Genomic DNA, 20,663 nt, shown 5'->3' with positions numbered 1-20,663 from the left:
AGCTGAGGAAAGTGTTTTGCTGTTGATTGAACTGTGCAGTGTTTGCACAGGAGAGCAGGTGGAGCTGGTGCACAGGAGCTGCAGCATCTCCTGCAGAGCTCAGTGGAGAAGTCTGATGGAGGAAAAGTGATGCAATCTCTGGTGGCCAATGAGGGAAGCGGCAGACTGGGAGTGGGGGTGAGGAGCCAGGTTGTCCATACAGTGTCCAGCCTCAAGGACTGTTCTCCTGCCTGTCCAGATGTCTCCAGGAGACCCTCAGGAACAATGTCCAGTGTAGAATGCTGCTGTCCCTTCTTCCATACACTGAAAAATGAGAGAAAATACCCATGAAAGAAAAAGCCCTCCTTTATGAAATCTTCTTTGAAACCTTCATCAGCAAGTGTCCCATTGAAACCTCTACAGATAGTTCTACAAGTCTGAAAGATGTGAAGGAAATTACAGAAAGAAGCATCGCTCATTAGGGCTTTCTGTGTTTTAATGAGCCCCATGGTGTATTTGGTGCTGAGACCATGAACCTCAGATACCAAGCACAGACTGAGGAATCTGCTCAAGAAGTCAAAGCCAAAAGCAAACTCCAAAGTACCTTGAAGCATTAATGGGTCCCACTGAGGGCTGTTACTGACAAAGCCTCCCAGGGACTCGTTAGAGCAGATAATTGGAGGCTGTGATTGCATCAGGCACAGGCCAAGTGCAGCAGCTCTGATGCTGAGAAAGCCCTTGGTTTGTCTGATGAAGGACAATGGCCAAGCCTTGAGCCCCTGCCCCTGGAAGGGAGATCCTGTCCCTCACGTGTGGCTCAGGGCTCTTCCTGGGGCTGTGGGGAGTGCGATGCCCAGTGCAGGACAATGGTGTGACACTCCCTGGGGGTGCAAGGAGGCAATGGGGAGCCATGGCCATGACAACCATGTGTCTCCTCTTAGGCCTCGCTGGCAGGGACATCAGCCATAGCCAAGGGGATAAAGACCTTGGCTCTTTCAGGGACATCCAGCCTTGCCAGCGCCCTTGGCCATGTCCACCATGGTCCATCCTGCACTGTCCTAGGCCTGTGGCTGTTTCCCCACAGGCTGCAGACACCCCATGCGCTTCCCCACCTTGTTCTCAGCCCAGTGTGTCCCCACCTGTGCTGCTGTCTCTCCATCCTCACAAGCTGTTCCTGGAAACACAGAGTCATGACTGATCCAGAGTCCTGAATGAACACAGCACTGTGCTCAGAATGACATTTCTTGATCCTGAGCTCCACTCTGGACCTCCAGAGCTGCAGTTTCTGGTGGTTTTCCTTCCTCATGCTGTTTCCCAACAACAACAAATAAATTAAAAATTGACACCATCTTGGAAAGTGATTTTCAAGATTTCTGAAGCTACTACTGCCCTTTCTTGTCATGGTTTTACAACAGCCACCAACTAAGACCATGAGAGCTGCTCACATCCTGCTCCCAGTACCCAAGTGGGATAAGGGAGAGAACTGAATGGGAAGGGAGAAACTTGTGGGTTTAGACAAAAAATTAATAAGACAATAAAAATAATACACTACTACTACTAACATACTTATACTAAGATATACATAAAGTGAAATATATGACACTCAGTGCAATTCCCCACAGAACTCCCATTGTGCTGAACAGGCAGCCCAAAAGAAGAGAGCACCCTAGTTTTGAACAGCTGATCCAGGCAAGAGAAAGTACAAGTGCAAAAGGCAGAGAGGCCCAAGGGCCAACTGAAAAACAGTAAAACATCATAAACTGAACTAACACTGAACTCCCAATAGAATGGAACTTCCGAACAGAGCTAAGCAAAGCAGCCGGAAAACCAAAACTAATGGGCTGGAAAAGGCACCTCCAGCTTTATACTGAGCATGACGCTAATGGTAGAGAAAAGCTCATTGATTGACCTGGATGTCAATGAAGGTGCTGTCCTGTCTGTGCCCCCTCCTACCAATTTGCACCTGCAGCTGCACTCCAGAGAAGTCCTTGGTTTCACTGACAATAGTCCAGGTAAATTAAATAGAAATAGATAAATTAAATTAAGAAAATATACTCAGTGCCATCCCCCGTGTAACTCCAGTCACACGGAGCAGCCAGTCCTGCAGAAGGGAGCACCTTGGTCCTGAACAGACCATCCCAGCCAGAGAGAGCAAAAGGGCAACAGGCAGAAAGGCCCAAAGGCCAACGGCAAAATGGCAGAACGGCAAAAGGCCGAACTGACATCGAACTCCTGACAGGATGAAACTTGCGAATGGAACTGACCAAACCAGCTGGAAAACCCAACGTAACGGATGTAACAAGCCCTAAAAGCCGGCTCCAGCTTTAGACTGAGCATGGCGCTAATCATAGGGAATATTTAATTGATCAGCCTGCATGTCAATCCAGGTGCTGTCCTGTCTGTGTCCCCTCCTGCCAATCTGCATCCACAGCTGGATGGCCAAAGAAGTCCTTGGTTTTCCTGACAACAGCCAAAATACCAGTGAGTTCTGACATTCCTTTCATACCAAATGGCAAACACTGTAAAGCTGCTAAAAGACAAAATGAACTCTACCCCAGGGAAGAAAGAGCATTATCTCATTATTCTCATAGTAAATCTAAACAAAAGACTGTACTGGCTGTGAAGGAGAGAGGTTCAAAATGCATGAGGAAAATTAACCAAATTTCAGTAAAACCAGCACGTTTCCTCAGCCTCCTCTTCATCAGACTAAAGAAGTCTGGGTCTTTCAACATCTCCACACGTGACCCAGACTTTCTCTGGCCACACGACAGCTCCTCCCGTTCCTCCAGAATGGGGAACCTCACACTGGGACACACGGCCCCAGATGTGACCACACCAGTGCTGAGTCACGATGGGCAATAACTGCCCTTGTCTGGGTGGCCACGCTCCTCCCAGTGCAGCCCAATGTGCTCGTGGGCATGTTCCTGCTCAGCACCACTGAGAACTGGCTGAACATCCAGGCTCAGAGGGTTGTGACCAGTGGCACAAAGCCCAGCAGGAGGCACCATGAGGAGCACTGAAGGACACCATATCCCCACCCAACATCTCCTCCTACAGGTGTCTCTTGGGTCCCTGGAACCACCTCAGTGCCAAGGGGGAGGGCACTGCTTGTATAGGTGGAAGAGATGGGGTTTGAAATGAGGGTCAAAGGGCAGTTTCTCCTCGTTGTTCATGCAGTAACAAGCTTGGCTGGGGGGGAGGATGGTCTCCAGTTTCCTGCACACTGCCTTTTCTGGTACAGATATCAGAGGCTGCCAGCCCTTTAGAGGACCCAGGAGAGGCCTTGTCCTTCTTCTGGTCACAACTGGACCCCAGTTCTCCAGCTTGGCCCCAGCTCAGGAGCCTTGTCTAGGGGTGAATTTTGGGGTAAGGTTGACAAGAGGGGTGATGGCAAGTGGGGAACACCAGTTCTTCTCCAGCTGCTTCCCAGGCCTGGTGAAGCACCAGGACAGCAAGGACTTCGGGCCCTGCACCCTAAACTCTGGGTGTTATCTTGGGTCAGCTGAACACCAGCATTTTTTTCTGCAGTGCAATTTCCAGCCCAGGTCAGCTCCTGTCTGATCTCCCCCATCCCTCCTCTGATCTGCTCTGGTGCTCCTGGCCCCATCCTGTGCTCCCCACAGGGCCCCAACCTGGCACTGATGCTCTGCAGAGCATGTTGGCTGCAGGACCATGGGTGACTGCACACCCTCTCAGGGAGGGACACAGATGCAACTGCATGGGCTGCACTGTCACTGAGTTCTTTCCTGGGGGTCTAAAGCTCTGGAATGGGTCAAGAGTATTTCCTGGGACTCAGTGGGTTTTCCACTCATTTCGGTTCAGCAATCCCTTCCTTGTCCTTCAGGTTCCCGGAAACTGGTGCAGGAAGACGCTGCCTATCCCCTTCTCAAGGACAGAGGTAGGCTGACCAGCCCTGAATTCTTCAAATCCTCCTTCAGGCCCTTTTTGAAGATGGGTTTGACATCTTCCTTTCCCAAGGACCTCAGAACTTCTCTGATTCTGTGGTCACTCTTGAAAGCACAATCCAGAATCACAGGCAAGGTTGGTGTAGCAGACAGGAGCACTTGAGATGAGCCGTCCCAGCAGCTGAGATGAATCTCACTGGGCCACTGGGGTTGTTCCTGGAGTCACACACAGAAATGCCAGGGTTCCATCAGAGCTGGCCTCGTGGACTCCTTATGCACCCAGGGATGTTCAGAGACAGAGTCTGTACCTTTTACTCACAGAGAAGAGTATCATTGTACCTCTGGCCTCCTGTTGCTACCCCAAAGGGATGGGAGGCACCTCAGCCCCACATCATGAGGAATGGACACGGGGACCTCAGTTCAAGGAAGAAAATCCCAGTGGGTGGTTTCTCATGGGCTGTTACTCCCAATGTGAAGTGATCTCGAGACACTGTCTGTCCCATAGGCCTTCATGGAAGTCCCAGGAGTAGCTGATGGCGTTTCTGCTCACTCAGGTTCGTGCCATCTCACGTACATGATGTGCATGCTTGCGTCTCATATGTACAATGCAAACATGGACTGCTGACCTGCTCATTCAGTGTCCCTCCATGGAGGGAAGAAAAACCTCTGTGGGTGAGAGGCCAGTGCTGGAAATGGTGGTTGTGAGGGGCCAGTCCATGATGATTGACCTGGAGCTCCTTCCACGGGGTGTCCAGTGCACAGGGGCACAGCCCAGCCCTGCTCTGCTGGTCCTGCAGGTCTTTGGCAGGAGCCTGGCTGTGAGAGGACACTGCTGTGTGCCAGCCCTGCACACACACACTGTTCAGCTGTACACCGGGGTTTCATCTGTGGGTCACTTTCTTGGACATGTTCTTGGAAGAATCTCTGTTAGAAGACTTAAACCTTCAGGCCCTGCCCATAGGAGATCACCTCTCTATCTGGAAAGGCTGTTGTGAGGCCAGCACTGTCACAGCAGTGCCCATTGCCTGTCCCTGCCTGCACCCAGAGCACTGACACACAGCAGGATGGTGACCAAGATGCCAGAGCACTCAGGCCTTGCACCAGCACCAGGGATGAGAAGGAGAGTGTGGAGTGGAACCAGAACAGCTCTGGAAGAACAAGCGCTGCTGCTCCCTGGCAGGGCTGCCATGCCAGAGCTGTTTTCCCTTCCCCGCACACACAGGAACTGTCCCTGCAGCTCCAAAAAGCCCTTGCAGGAAGGATATAGTGAAAAACAAGTCACTAAAGAGCCTTTTATTATGTTTAGAGAGAAGGAGAGCACTGCTGCTCATTTAATCAGCCAACAGTTATTAAAAAAAAAGCCAGCAGTGAATTAGAAAGTGGTTGACAAGATTATCATAATAAGAAAACAACCAACACCACCACAAAATCCAGGTGACAGGCTGGGCTTGTAATTAGCTACATTAAAACTCCTGTATAGAAGAAGATGGCCACTTTATTGCTTCTGAAAACAGAGGCATATGAGCTTGCACAGGGCATCCTTGAGCTCCTGGTTCCTCATGCTGTAGATGAGGGGGTTCACTGCTGGAGGCACCATCGAGTACAGAACTGACACCACCAGGTCCAGGGATGGGGAGGAGATGGAGGGGGGCTTCAGGTAGGCAAACATGGCAGTGCTGAGGAACAGGGAGACCACGGCCAGGTGAGGGAGGCAGGTGGAAAAGGCTTTGTGCCGTCCCTGCTCAGAGGGGATCCTCAGCACGGCCCTCAAGATCTGCACATAGGACACGATGATGAACACAAAACAGCCAAATGCTAAACAGACAGTGACCACAAGAATCCCAGCTTCCCTGAGGTAGGAGTGTGAGCAGGAGAGCTTGAGGATCTGGGGGATTTCACAGAAGAACTGGCCCAGGGCATTGCCCTTGCACAGACGCAGTGAAAATGTATTGGCCGTGTGCAGCAGAGCATTGAGAAACCCAGTGGCCCAGGCAGCTGCTGCCATGTGGACACAAGCTCTGCTGCCCAGGAGGGTCCCGTAGTGCAGGGGTTTGCAGATGGCAACGTAGCGGTCGTACGACATGATGGTGAGGAGAGAATACTCTGCTGTGATCAAGAAGACAAACAAAAAGAGCTGAGCAGCACATCCGAAAAAGGAGATGGCCCTGGTGTCCCAGAGGGAATTGGCCATGGACTTGGGGACAATGGTGGAGATGCAGCCCAGGTCGAGGAGGGCGAGGTTGAGCAGGAAGAAGTACATGGGAGTGTGCAGGTGCTGGTCCCAGGCTATGGTGGTGATGATGAGGCCGTTGCCCAGGAGAGCAGCCAGGTAGATGCCCAGGAAGAGCCAGAAGTGCAAGAGCTGCAGCTCCCGTGTGTCTGTGAACGGCAGGAGGAGGAACTGGGTGATGGAGCTGCTGTTGGACATTGGCTGCCTGTGGGCATGAGGACCTGTACAAGGAGGAAAAGACAGTGACAAGTTAGGGGAGACTTCTCTGTGGAAAATAAACAGGCTGTATCTCATGGAAAATCCCCTCCCTGATGGAGGGATGTTTCTGCTCATTCTCTCTTTCTACCAGGTGAGAAAAAAAGTTTATCACAGTTTAAGATACAGCTTGGGCATCTGGTTTCCATGAACACACCTCTGGGGCAAGACCCCCTGAGTTGATGTGAGAAAAAAAACTGACCCACACTCACACCCCAACCCCACAGAGCAAGAGCACCAGGGACAAGTGGAGAAACAGGGAAGAACACTGCAGTGTTACCAGAAAACAAAGCAAGGACAGGAAGGCAGACGGGCATGCTGTGGAACCTTCTACTTACCCAGCTGTGCTGCTGCCACTCAAATAATGACACTGGCGAGCAAGTACTTTTAGCACCTTTTCTGTGTACCACATTCCAGGAACCCTTCACCTGGAGGTCCAGCTGCTGAGGTGGAGACTCGTGACCTGGACTCCATGGCTTTGGGGCAGAGGGTCTGCTGGGGAGGAGAGGAGACCAGGGGTTGCACTGGGAAATGTGTCTGTGCTGGAGAGGATGTAAGAGAGGTTTTTAAATCCTATCCCCAGCATTTCTGGAAGCCGTTACCTCTTACTGCCCACAGACCCCGTCCCGCCCGCTGTGTGCTCAGCTCTGTCCCGCTCACACCTCCTGGCACTGCCCAGGGGCAGCTCTGTGTGTGCAGGGGCTCAGGAGCAGCTCAGACACGTCCTAACGAGAACAGGGGTCTCAGTGTCTTCTCCAAAGAGAGAAATAAATCCCCATCTCCCACTGCACACCCAGACGAGCAAGAGGGAAAACTGAAAGCACAGACTCCTTCCCTGCAAGCTGTTCCTGTCCCGATGTAGTTGTTCAGAAGGACCCTCTGCCATGTCTGTGGGGGGATCTGGAGCTCTGAGCAGCCCTGACCCACACAGCCCCCTTCAACCCCACAAGCTCTGTGCCTGCCCTGCCGGGGGTTGCTCCTTCCCCCCACAGCTGCTGCCATGGGATCTCCCGGGCAGGCTGAGCGCTGACCCTGGCAGGCGGCAGAGTCCCTGCCCGGCACAGCCCTGGGGTGCAGGGACCCTGCTCTGCAGGACAGCCCTGGGCACCCCTGTGTGCTCCCCCGGCTTCACGGCTGTTCAACATGGCCTGACAAGAGCCCCGTCCTTACAGATCCCACAAGCTGTGCCTGTGCCAGTTTCAGGAGATGCCTCCAGGAGCTGCAGCTGCACTGCCCTGCACCAGAGACTTACCATGGCAAGGGCTGCAAAGGTTTCTCCTCCAGTGAGCTCTCAGTCATTCCCCATTCCTGACCACCTTTAATCTCTCTCTGCCTTGCTCGTCTGCTGAGATCCCCAGGCAGAGCCCTCAGCCCTGCTGCGTGTGCAGAGGAGCTGCTCCTGGGCAGAGCTGTCTCTCTGCAGCGCTGCTGCTGCCATGAGCTCCCTGTGTCCCAGGAGCCCAGCCCAGCTCACAGCACAGGAGCAGCACAAGGCGCTTTAATGACCCCTCTGGTGGGTTTGTTGTTGAGTCCATTGACCTCTGTTCCTGGAGGAAGGTGATGAAACTTCTCAAGAAGTCAAAGTTAGATTCAAACTCCAAAGTTTCTTGTACTGTTAACGGGTCCCACTGAGGGAACCTACTCAGAAACAATATCCAGATTTGGTTAGAGAAGAAAACTGGAGGTCAGGAAAAGCAAAGTAAAGATATCTCTGATGCTTAGTAAACCTGGTTGTGTTGCTTTAATGAAAAGCCAAGCCCTGACCTCGCAGCATTGGAAGTCAGATCCTGTCCCTCCCACGTTGCCCGGGCCCTTCCTGGGACAGTGTGATGTGGGGCTGTGCAAGGCCAAGGGCAGGACTATGGTCCCACCCCTCCCAGGTTCCTGGCTGGGGACAAGGAGGCCATGAGGCCCCTGTGCTGCAAGGACAAGGTGTCTCCTCACAGCCATCAGAGGTGCAGACAACAGCCACAGCCAAGGGGAGAAGGAGCTCATGTCTGGTGGGGCCTTCAGCCTCTTTCCATCCCGTGATCATCTCCACGACAGCCTGTCCTGTGCTGTGGCATCCCCTGCACCTCTGTCCCTGCAGGCTGCAGACATCCCCCCTGCTGCCCCACCTTGCTCTTGTCTGAGCATCTTCCTTCCTTTGCTGAGATCTCTCCATCCTCCCCAGCTGCTCCTTGAAGCACAAAGCCTTGGGCTGATGCAGACTCCCTCTGCTGACCTGCTCCACCACAGCATTGCCCTTCCATCACATTCCTTTCTGTTCATGGCCAGCCTGGACCTCCCCAGCTGCACTTTGGGCCATTATTTCTTTCTCATGCTCTTTCCCACTATGCAGAAACCTCCACCACCTCTGAAACCGCCCTTCAAGCACTCTCAGGCTACTCCTGCACTGCTGCAGCCTGCCCAGCGCTGCTGGGCCAAAGCAGCCCAGGTCCCTCAGCACCCCACACCATGTGCACAAGGTGCTGAACCTGCCTTGGCACAGGCCTGCACTCTGCAGTTCCTCCCTGCTGCTCCAGACTGGGAAGCCGCACACTGGCACACACCCGTGTGTGTGGGTCACACCAGTGCTGAACCGAATGGGATGAGAACTGCAGGTGTCTGGGTCCCCACGCTCCTCCTCATGCAGCCCCGTGTGCAGCTGCCTTGTTCATGGTGAGCGTGCACCACGGGCTGGTGTGGGGACCTTGTAGTGCCCAGGCCCTTCTCCTCAGGGTCACTGCTCAGCGTGTCAGGTCCTGCTCTGTCGTGATGGACGGGGTTATTATCCCCCCTGATACATCACTGCCCATTTCTCCTTCTGCAGATCAAGAGTTTTCTGTTTTGCAAATACCAGATTTTCTCAAGGTCTGGACTCTCCCTGGACTGAATCACCATTTGCTCAGCTGTTAAAGTTTGCATGCAAATTGTTTATCCTGATGGGGGTGTATCTCCCAGCATAACAGCATGAGGAGTTATAGGACACTATAAATATCATCTCCTGGAGAAACTGTGGGGTCTGGTGTGTCTGGTGCTCATAATGCCAGAGGTCTGGAGTAAAAGAGAGAGTTTCTGTTCATGTGGGAGAGCAGCAGGAATGTGTGGAGCTCTGCCTGGGGACAGACAATGTCAGCTGATTGCTGAGGAGTCAGCATGAGAGGGCAGAACATCATGGGCAATATTGTGGTGACTGGACATCAGCTACATGCCCATTGATCAGGAATTGGAATGAGATGAGGCCTCCTTCAGACAAATGAAAGAAGCCTCATGTTTCCAGGCTGTGTCCTCATGGCAGACCTGAGATATCCCAATATCTGCAAGGTACCAGCCATCCAGGAGGTTTGGAGCCCATTGACAACATCTTCCTGACACGGGTGACTGAGGAGTCAGTGGGGTGAGGTGCCCTATGGGACTTCACACTTACAAACCAGAAAGAGTTGGTCAGGATGGAACAGTCAGGGGTGGGAAAGTGGAGCTGAGGCTCCTGGGAGATGAGAACAAGGCCAAGAGCAGGATTTCAGGAGAGCAGGATTTGGCCTGCGGAGGGACCTGCTTGGGTCCTGTAGGATATGACCTTGGTGCCTGCAGTGCTTTTCTCTCTCATCTCCTCCCTCCTCTCTCCCACCTGCTGTTGTGCAGCATTTTTTACCCTTTCTCAAATACAATATCCCAGAGGTGCTGCCAGCATCACTGAGTGGCTCAGATTGGGCAAGGATAGGGTCCATCTTGGAGCAGCTGAAATCGGCTCTGTCTGACGTTGGTCAAACTCCTGTTGTCTTCTCAGAGAGGTGACAACTGTAGCACACGCACACTCACCCACAGTTCCAAGTCTTTACCATGTAAGCCCAGTACAGGGCGACAACATGTCATGTGCTACAAATTACTTGGTCATGGAGAAGAAATAGATCTTCTGTCAGCAACTCAAGTAACGCACCAGTGAATGAGCAGCTTCCTATGGGGAACTGTAATTGCCCTGACATTCACTGGCCAGGCAAAGCTGCAGCTGCCAACAGTCTAAAGGATCTTGGGCCAACTGCTTAACATGTCTGTCTGATGGACCAACAAGGGTGATGTTCACCTGGATGTGGAACTGGGAAACAAGGAAACAGGGATGTGAGGGATGTGAACATCAGTGTCCACCTTATCTGTCGTGACCAGGACACAGAGGGGTCCCAGGCACCAGAGGGAGGGAGGAAAGCCAGCAGCAGAGCACAGGCTGGTGGAATCCAGAGGATAAGACTTGGACATACTGGGGGATGATGGTCAATGTGGAGACATGGAAGTAGATCTGAAGGGTGCAGGAGCTCAGGAAATCTGATAATCCTTACAGGACAGGCTGCTCCAAGCACAAGAATGATCTCTCCAAGTACCCATGAACAGAAACATTTATGTCATGAGGCTGCTCCTCTGAACTGATGGAGCTGCAGGGCAAAAGGCAGCACACAGGAGGTGGGAGCAGGGGAAGTTGCAAAGGAGGAATTTAGAAACCTTGGCCATGGATGTGGGGATGATGACAAAGCTGCCCTGGACTTGATACCTGCACGGGAAGGGCAGCAAGATGAGCTGACAGAGCTTCACTTGCAGTAAGAGAATAGACAGTGTGAACGTGAGCCTGCTGCTGAACTTTGTAAGAGCAGAAACAGTCAGGACTGAGGTTGTTCAAGGCTTCTTGTCCTCCATCTTCACCAGCAAGGTCTCCTGGGACTTGGTTCCTGAAGGCAGGTGTCTGGAGAACACCCAGCAGTGGATGGGGCTCAAGTCAGGGGTGACCTGAGCAAACTCAGACACCATTACAGAACAGGAGATGGGTCACTTGACCAGCTCCCTGAACACAAGTATCGCTGTGCTGTGGCACCTGAGATTGCCAGGGACACCCACCTCTTGGTCCAGAGGAGTGTGACTCCTCTTGAGGTGTCCTGACCTGTCTCCTCACTCCCATGGTGATTTAGGTACCCAGTTTTCGGACATATTCAGTTTTTATCAGGAGGTGCAACACATCAATATGGACTGGAGGCTGCTGATGCCACGTGTTCTGGAAAGGGAGGGAAGGGTGAGCAGGGAAGGAAATAGAAGAAATTTGACTTTATTACTATTTGTTATGAAAATGTTCTCTGTTTGGCTATTCCTGAAATCTCCCTAATCATTCACACTAGACTTGAAGCCTTTAGGAAAATGATGCACAGAGCCTTGGCTTGTAGGAGCATTTTCGATGTCAATGAGCCCTCTGCTGCCACGATCCTGAACTGCAGCTGCTGAAAGAATGAACAAACCTCTAATGACGTGAAAAGCAAAAGCAAACCCCAAGTTTCTGAGGGTGTTTGGACCCCATGAAGGGCCATCGCTGACACAGCTGTGAAGGAAACAACCAGTGCAGGTCCCTGTCCCTGGAGGCTGCTGAAGGAAAGACTTGGAGACACTGGTTCCAGGTGGTGAGGGCCATGTGGAGCTGGCTCTGATGCCATGTAAGTCCTTGATGCTTGTTCATCACCAGAATGGCTGAGCCCTGACCCCTGGGACCCGGTAGATTATTCTCCAATGTTTTTCAAGGCTTTTTCTGTGGTCGGTGTGAGCTTTGGGGCATGGTTTAGTGGTGGACTTGTCAGTGTTTGCTTTAAGGTTGGACTCTGCGTTCTCTTTTCCACCCTAAATGATTCTATGATTCTATGATTCTATGATTCTATGATCTGCAATTCCATCCCCTCCAGCTTCCCTCAGAGGCGGCTGTTGTGTGGCACAACTGTCCATAGGAGAATAGTTTCTTTTTGAGACAAAGGTGGCCAAAGAACAGATCCCAGGTCAGTGCAAAGGCCCAAAGGAAGCCAGAATCTGTATGTGTGTGCACTGACACACACTGTCACCTGCATTTCCAGTCTCTACAGTCCCAACAGTGCCGCAGAGTCTAGAGTTCTGAGCTCCCTCATCTGCCCTGCGTGATACGTGTAAAATGGAACTACCCCAGTCCAATGGCTGGTTTTGATTCTCTTCACAGCCTGAAGTACCACATGGGTCAGGAGACAAGCCAGAATACCCAACCAGGACTCACATACCCTTCACGTAGATTTTAGGTGTTCCCTGGCATCTCAGCAGACATGTCACACTGATATCTGGGTGCAAGGAGCTGGTCAAGTGCCTCGTTTTCATTTCTATAATGATGGATTTGTGTCTGGATGATGTGCAGACTCTGTGCATGGATGCTGATACCTCTTGGACAACCTGCTCTGAAAGGGTTAACAACATGGGCTGTTCTTTCTGGAGAAGCATTAGGACAGCAAAAAATAAGATCTTGGCTCAGGGTAAAAGAACAAGAATGGAAAAGATGTGGTCAGGACTGTTTGGGGGCACTTGTAAAGCAGCCCTGAACCTCATGTTAATTACTTCTTTATTCTGGGATAACCTGAGAGTTCTCCCTAACTTGAAAACATGAAGGGGAAGGAAGGACAGCATCATTCAGGCTCAAAGGGACCTCAGGAGGTGTCTTGACCAACCTCCTGCTCACAGCAGGGTCAGACCAGATTGCTCAGGGCTTTATCCAAACACATCTTGGTCACTTTCTGGGACAGAGTGAGTGCGCACTCCTGGGAAACAGCTTCCAGTGCTGGACTGTCCTCAGGACCTGAAAGTTTCTCCCTTTCTACAGCACCTTTCCAAGCCCAACCATCCAGGTGGTTTTTTACCCATCTACTTGCACACTAACACAGACCATAATATCCTACCTTGGGCACAAGAATATTTTGGGGGATGATGCCAAATGCCTTGCTGACCTCCAGGTAACAGACCATCAATGTTGTCCCCACTTCCACAATCCTATCCTTTCCTCACAGAAAGCAAAGAGGATGGACAGGCACAACCTGCCCTGGACAAACCCTGTCACCTTCTCTTCCTGACACCCAGAAATGGGGTCTCAGTGGCCATGCTCTGGGGCACAGCCCTTAGTTCCCCTGCTCACCCATGGGCCATTTTGAAAAGTGCACACACTGTGTGAGAGCTGCCAGTGCTCAGGGAGTCCCCCCAGTCTCCATGAGCTTTCACAGATGGTGGAGAGTGGCCTCACTGTGACATGGTCCTGCTGTCTCAGCTCCTGGAATGCTGCCCCTGCTGTCCCATAGACTGGAGAGGATTGTGTTAGTTCCAGTGAGCCCTGACTTGATCCCCATCCACTGCTGCTTGTTCTGCAGATTCCTGTCTCAAGTCACAGAGGCCTGGGACACATGGTTGGTGAAGATGGAGGACAAGAGGACACAGGGATTCTCACCTCTTTCTCTTATTAAATTCATCAGTAGCTACAAAGTGTCTTTGTTTGTCTTTTAACTGTTCCTGCAGTAGTAACAGCTCATTCTGGGCCCTTGAATTGCCTTACAGGTCTAGAATGAGGTCTGATCTGGGCTGTTGCTGTTCCTGGAGGCTGCTGTCCTTGCAGACCAGATGAACTCACTCCTGCCACCCTGCCTGGCAGTTCATTCCATCCGTGTCACAGCTCTGTCTGCAGCACTGACAGCTCCAGCTCCCCAGTCAGGTCCCTGGCTGAGGACATGGCCTCACATCTGGGCTGAGCCACCCCAGCTGTGGCACCAGCCCAGCTCTGACCTGCACAAGAAACCTGGTACCAAGTGTCCAAGAGCCCATGTGTGCAAAGGCTTTGCTGCAGAGCACAGACATGACATGGCCAAAGACTGATGAATGTCTCTCTAGACCTAGGAGTGTAAAACCAGAACAAAATGCCTGAATTCCTTTAACTGAAGATATTCCTTCCCTAGCCTGGAGTGATTAGATGCTTTGCTGTAACATTCCTGGTGTTCTTTCTAATGATGGGAAAAGAGGATTCTCATACCGATTCATTCTTTAGAATGAAAAATACAATGCTGGAAAGAAGTGTCTCTTCAGAGGAGAGAGAATCAACATCACTGATTACTTCAGCTTCAAAGTTGTGCCCCTGGAGCCCCAGGGACACCTGGAGGAGCCCAGAGGGGACAGAGGAAGGGACATCACGGGGTGCTCCTGTGCTGCTGAGCTGGGCTGGGCTCCTGGGACACAGGGAGCTCATGGCAGCGGCAGCGCTGCAGAGAGACAGCTCTGCCCAGGAGCAGCTCCTCTGCACACGCAGCAGGGCTGAGGGCTCTGCCTGCAGCACCGAGGCCACAGGAGCCAGGCACAGAGAGGGAAACGCAGTCTGGGCTGGGAGGATGCTGAGAGGTCACTGAAAATGAAATCTTCTTAGATATGAAGCCTGTGGCTGCAGGGCATTGCATCTGCAAATCATGGTAGGATCTCAGAAAGCTGTCCCATTGCAGAGCCTGTGAGAGATTTAAGTACAGCTCTCAGAGGTTCTCTGATCAGAGGGGAGGATGTGCTGCAGAGCAGGGATTGCCTTCTGCACTGTCAGAGTGACAAGACGTGAATGCTGCATTCTCCCCAGGGTGGCTGTGGGGTGTAAATGTCAATGTGCAGGCAGGGGTGCCCAGGGCTGTCCTGCAGAGCAGGCTCCCTGCACCCCAGGGCTGTGCTGGGCAGAGACTCTGTCGCCTGCCAGGGTCAGCGCTGAGCCTGCTCAGGAGATCCCAACAACACTGAGGGGAGAAGCTGTGGTGGAAGGAGCAAACCCTATTGGGCAGGAAAGGTCCTTCTGCTGTGGAGAGGGTGCTGTGTGGGTCAGGGCTTCTCACACATCCACACATCCAGATCACACCCAGGATTTTTCCAAGGGGATGCCTCAACAAGAAGATCAATGCAAGGATTAGCAGACAGATAAGGATCTTTGCTGAGTCTGTCTTTTTAGTTTCCTCTCCCAAGGGGTGGGGAGTGCAGGAAAGAATAAAATGAAAATGAGCCCTCATGCTGAAACAAGTCACTGAGACTCCTGAACTGCAACTCTGAGTGATCAGTACATCTGCCAGAAGGCTCATGACATCCCTTCCCTACCCCTCTGCCTGTGCACAGCAGGGTCCCCTTTGCTGGACCCATCAGCCTTAGTCTGACCTGTCCTGTTTTCCAGCCTGCAGACAGGAAGATGCCCCCAGGCAGTGCCTGTGAACAGGCAGGATCTGTAGGGCCAGGGGGAGGGCACAGAGGGTGGGATGGTCTGTGAGCACTGACAGGGAACAGACATGGACAGGGAAACACCTCCCAGGGGAGAATCTCCAGGCAGCAGGGAAATGAGCAGAAATGAGAGGAAACCAAACCCGGAATTGTTATGGGAGGGAGAAGAGAGCAAAGTCCCTGTGACCCCCTGCAGGTCAGATCCCTCCTGTGAGCAGCCCCCTGGCCTTTTCTCCCATCCAGTAAAGCCTCTGCCCTCAGGGCCGGGGGCTCCAAGGCATGAAGCAGCTCCTGTGCAGCCAGAGCTGCAGTTTCTCTGCAGAGCACAGGGGCTGAGAGCAGCTGCCCGGCACTGTTGGTGTCTGGGAGGTGGCTGCACAGCTGGGGAAGGGGGACGCTGTCTGAGTGCCCGGCTGCCTCTGCCCTGGCCTCTCTCACCCCCACCCTCACTGCATTTTCCTTCTTGCTCCCCTGCTCTGGGTCACTGCTCTTGGGATCTTGTTCTTGCTGTCAGGCTCTCTGGGGATGGCAGTTTCAGCTGCAGAGTCACAGCCTGATCTTGGGGGTCCTTTCCTGCAGGTGTGTCCATGGGCACACGTGTCCCAGCTTTGCTCTGACCTGTGGGCTGTGGGCAATGCAGTCTGTGGGGCTGGGGACTGAGCTGAGTCTCCCTCAATCAAATGCCATCATCTGTCTTTACTATCGCCTTGAGGTTTCCTTCCAAGCTGTGAAATTCCCTCCAGGATGCAAACTTGTCTTACAGCATCTTTGTTTTATCTGAAAGCCCTATAGAGGAGCAAAGAGATGCTGTGCAGAGAAAATAAAGGGTTTTTGAAAGGAGTCGTGGGTGTCATTGGCCAAACATGGGGTGCTCAGCCCTTAGGAAAGGTGATACATGTTGTGGCTCCATCTGACAAAGCTGAACCCCAGTTCGGTCCCCTGCCCCCCATTCCCATGCCCCCTGCTGCAGAGCAGGGCTGACTCCTCGGCAGCCAGTGGACACAGGCCCTGCTCCTCACGGTACCTCCAGCCAGCACCACCCAGGGCTCAGACACCGAGCTGGAGGAAGGTCTGGAAAAGGACAAGGGGGTGGAGCAGGGGAGAGTGTGTCAGAAATGGCTTTGATTTTGCTCAGAGAAATCTCCCCTATCTAGTCACTGTCTCTTCTTCTTTGGTCAGTGCTCTGTGTCCAGAGGCTGCAGATGTCCAACAGCAGCTCCATCACCCAGTTCCTCCTCCTGCCGTTCACAGACACACGGGAGCTGCAGCTCTTGCACTTCTGGCTCTTCCTGGGCATCTACCTGGCTGCCCTCCTGGGCAACGGCCTCATCATCACCACCATAGCCTGGGACCAGCACCTGCACACCCCCATGTACTTCTTCCTCCTCCACCTCGCCCTCCTTGACCTGGGCTCCATCTCCACCACTCTCCCCAAGTCTATGGCCAGTTCTCTGTGGGACAGCAGGACCATCTCTTACATAGGATGTGCTGCACAGGTCTTCCATGTATCTTTCTTCTTTGGTGCAGAGTATTCTCTTCTCACCATCATGTCGTACGACCGCTACGTTGCCATCTGCAAACTCCTGCACTACGGGTCCCTCCTGGGCAGCAGAGCTTGTGTCCACATGGCAGCAGCTGCCTGGGCTGCTGGGTTTCTCTATTCTCTGCTGCACACGGCCAATACATTTTCACTGCCCCTGTGCAAGGGCAATGCCCTGGGCCAGTTCTTCTGTGAAATCCCCCACATCCTCAAGCTCTCCTGCTCACACTCCTACCTCAGGGAACTTGGGGTTATCATGTTTAGTGCATCTTTTTTTGAGGGATGTTTTGTGTTCATCGTGGTGTCCTATGTGCAGATCTTGAGGGCCGTGCTGAGGATCCCCTCTGAGCAGGGACGGCACAAAGCCTTTTCCACCTGCCTCCCTCACCTGGCCGTGGTCTCCCTGTTCCTTAGCACTGGCATGTTTGCCTACCTGAAGCCTTCCTCCATCTCCTCCCCATCCCTGGACCTGGTGGTGTCTGTTCTGTACTCGGTGGTGCCTCCAGCAGTGAACCCCCTCATCTACAGCATGAGGAACCAGGAGCTGAAAGTGGCCCTGAAGAAGCTGATTCAGTCATTTTTCTTTCAGCAACAATAAGTTACTCATGTCTCTTCAGAAGTGATTTCCAGTTCATCTCAGGAACCTCCTGTGCATTGAGCATTTCATCTGTGATAACCATATTTGTCAAGGAATTTCTTCACCCACGACACTTCTCCAGAGCAGTGACTCAGAGGCCTGTCTACCTGTTTCTGGGGCCCTGGTACAGCTGGTGTCCTGTGTCACATCTCTGTAATACAGGTGTGGACCCATTTTGAAATCACTGTATTTCTGAAATTGCAGCCATCTTTTTGAAACACCCCACTAAAGGGGATTTCCTCAGTCTCAGTCTTTGGGGCTTGGGCTCTTCTTCCAATGCTGTGGTCAGCCTGAATATATTTCCCCCACAAGGCCATGCTGCTGTGCTTGTGTTTTTCATGGCTCAGAGGAGGACATGGGGCACCATGTTACGTCATGGTGCTGGTCTGAGTGTCCATCTGTGGGTGCCCAGTGTTCCTGGAGATGGTGAAGGACCTTCCATGATCTGCCTTGGACTGTCTCGCTGTGGTTTCCAGGCACCACAGCCTGCTTCCTGTGCTCTGTGCTTCAACAGGGGAATGAATGACCCACAGAACCCTGTTTCTGCATTTCCCAGCTCAGGGCAGGCTGCTCTGTCACTGCGGTAGCAGGAGCAGCATGAGGAGCTCCTGGCCAGGAGTCGTGTGCTGGTGAGAGGGGCTGACACAGGAGGAAACAAGAGCAGGGGACAAAGTGAGGCTAGCCTTGCTCCCATCATGCCATGGCTGGCCCCAGCCCTTAGGCTGATAGGCTGATCCCCCTCTCTGTCCCAGTCCATCTATTTATCCACCCATCTGTCCATCCATCCATCCCAGTACTCCATCTGGGAGAGCTGCCCCATCACGTTTCTCATCCCAAAGAGATCATATAATAATTTAAGTTGGGAGAGACTCTAAAGATCATTGAGTCCAATTATTAACCTAACTCTGACACTAAACCATGTCCCTAAGAACCTCATCTATATGTCTTTTAAACACCTCCAGGGATGGTCACTCAACCACTCCTTGGGCAGCCTGTTCCAATGCGTGACAAACTCTTCCATGAAGAAACTTTTCCTAATATATGAACTGAATATTCCCAGGTGCAACTTGAGGCCTTTTCCTCTCCTTTTATCACTTGCTACATTGGAGAATAGACCAAGACCCTCCATGTTCCAATCTCCTTTCAGGTAGCTGTAGACAGCTATAAGGTCTCCCCACAGCCTTCTTTTCTCCAGGCTAAACAGCCCCACTTACCTCCACTGCTCCCCATCCGACTTGTTCTCCAGACCCCTCACCAGCTTTGTTGCCCTTCTCTGAACTCACTCCAGCACCCCAAGGTCTTTCTTGTAGTGAGGGGCCCAAAACTGAACACAGGATTTGAGGTGCTGCCTCACCAGTGCCAAGAACAGAGGGATGATCACTTGCCTGGTCCTGCAGGCCACACTATTCCTGATGCTTGCTGGGATGCTGGGGGCCTTCTTGGCCACCCGGGCACACGCTGGCTCATGTTCTGTCACTGTCCATCAACACCCCCAGGGCCTTTTCCATTGGGCAGATTTCCAGCCGCTCTTCCCTGAGCCCGTAGTGCTGCCTGGGGTTGTTGTGACCCAAGTGCAGGACCCAGCACTGGGCATGAAATTGAACAAGTCCAAGAGTTGGATTGTTCACCTGGGAGAGAGTAACACTGAGTGCAAGTGTAGATTGGGAGAGAGCAGCTGGAGAGCAGCCCTGCAGAAAAGGATCTGGCGTGATGGTTGGCCACAGGGTCAACAGGAGGCAACACTGTCCAACAGCAGTCAAGACGGTAAACGGCATCCTGGGGTGCATCACACACAGCATGGCCATGTGGTCAAAAGAGCTGACTATGCTGCTGTATTCAGCATTAGTGCGGCCTCACCTTGAGAGCTGTCTGCAGTTCTGCGACCCACATATAATTACAACCAGGATGTAAAGGTCCCTGAATGCATCTAGACCATCCCTAAGCCCATTGGAGGCCCTTAGTAAGAGTTCCTCTCTCCAAATATCCAGCCCAGCTTGTTGCTGCATGAACAACCAGGAGAAACTGCCCCTGGACCCTCATTCCAGACCCCATCTCCTCCACCCCACACAGGCAGTGCTCTCCCCCTTGGCACTGAGGTGGTTCCAGGGACCCAAGAGACACCTGTAGGAGGAGATGTTGGGTGGGGATATGGTGTCCTTCAGTGCTCCTCATGGTGCCTCCTGCTGGGCTTTGTGCCACTGGTCACAACCCTCTGAGCCTGGATGTTCAGCCAGTTCTCAGTGGTGCTGAGCAGGAACATGCCCACGAGCACATTGGGCTGCACTGGGAGGAGCGTGGCCACCCAGACAAGGGCAGTTATTGCCCATCGTGACTCAGCACTGGTGTGGTCACATCTGGAGCCGAGTGTCCCAGTGTGAGGTTCCCCATTCTGGAGGAACGGGCGGAGCTGTCGTGTGGCCAGAGAAAGTCTGGGTCACATGTGGAGCTGTTGAGAGACCCAAACTTCTTTAGCCTGGTGAAGGGGAGCCTGAGGAAACGTGCTGGTTTTACTGAAATTGGGTTAATTTTCTTCATGCATTTTGAACCTCTCTCCTTCACAGCCAGTACAGTCTTTTGCTTACATTTACTATGAGAATAATGAGGTAACGGTGTTTCTTCCCTGGGATAGAGTTCATTTTGTCTTTTAGCAGCTTTACAGTGTTTGCCATTTGCTATGAAAGGAATGTCAGAACTCACTGATATCTTGGCTGTTGTCAGGGAAACCAAGGACTTCTTTGGCCATCCAGCTGTGGATGCAGATTGGCAGGAGGGGACACAGACAGGACAGCACCTGGATTGACATGCAGGCTGATCAATGACATATTCCCTATGATTAGCGTCATGATCAGTCTAAAGCTGGAGCCGGCTTTTGGGCTTGTTACATCCGTTACCTTGGGTTTTCCAGCTGGTTTGGTCAGTTGCATTCAGAAGTTTCATCCTGTCAGGAGTTCGATGTCAGTTCGGCCTTTTGCCGTTCTGCCATTTTGCCGTTGGCCTTTGGGCCTTTCTGCCTGTTGCCCTTTTGCTCTCTCTGGCTGGGATGGTCTGTTCAGGACCAAGGTGCTCCCTTCTGCAGGACTGGCTGCTCCGTGTGACTGG

The 20,663-nt window shown here is 52.5% G+C and overlaps 2 protein-coding genes across 2 annotated transcripts; one reads left to right on the top strand and one right to left on the bottom strand.

Annotated features, from left to right (window-relative positions):
* Window positions 1-5,379: 5,379 nt before the first annotated feature.
* Window positions 5,380-6,312, bottom strand: LOC308050579 (olfactory receptor 14A16-like; the record flags this gene model as incomplete). The annotated part of the gene is made up of 1 exon (XM_080360742.1): window positions 5,380-6,312. One exon carries the CDS (start codon window positions 6,310-6,312, stop codon window positions 5,380-5,382), a length of 933 nt encoding a protein of 310 aa, XP_080216868.1.
* A 10,277-nt stretch (window positions 6,313-16,589) lies between these two features.
* On the top strand, window positions 16,590-17,525 carry LOC308050728 (olfactory receptor 14C36-like; the record flags this gene model as incomplete). Its single annotated transcript, XM_080360869.1, has 1 exon — window positions 16,590-17,525. The coding sequence occupies one exon, from the start codon at window positions 16,590-16,592 to the stop codon at window positions 17,523-17,525; it is 936 nt and encodes a 311-aa protein (XP_080216995.1).
* Between the last annotated feature and the right edge of the window lie 3,138 nt (window positions 17,526-20,663).

The sequence above is a fragment of the Nesoenas mayeri genome (assembly GCF_963082525.1).
Source record: "Nesoenas mayeri genome assembly, chromosome: 29".
NCBI lineage: Eukaryota > Metazoa > Chordata > Aves > Columbiformes > Columbidae > Nesoenas > Nesoenas mayeri.
The sequence above is the reverse complement of the archived record's forward strand: the minus strand, read 5'-3'. Positions and strand labels throughout refer to the sequence as shown.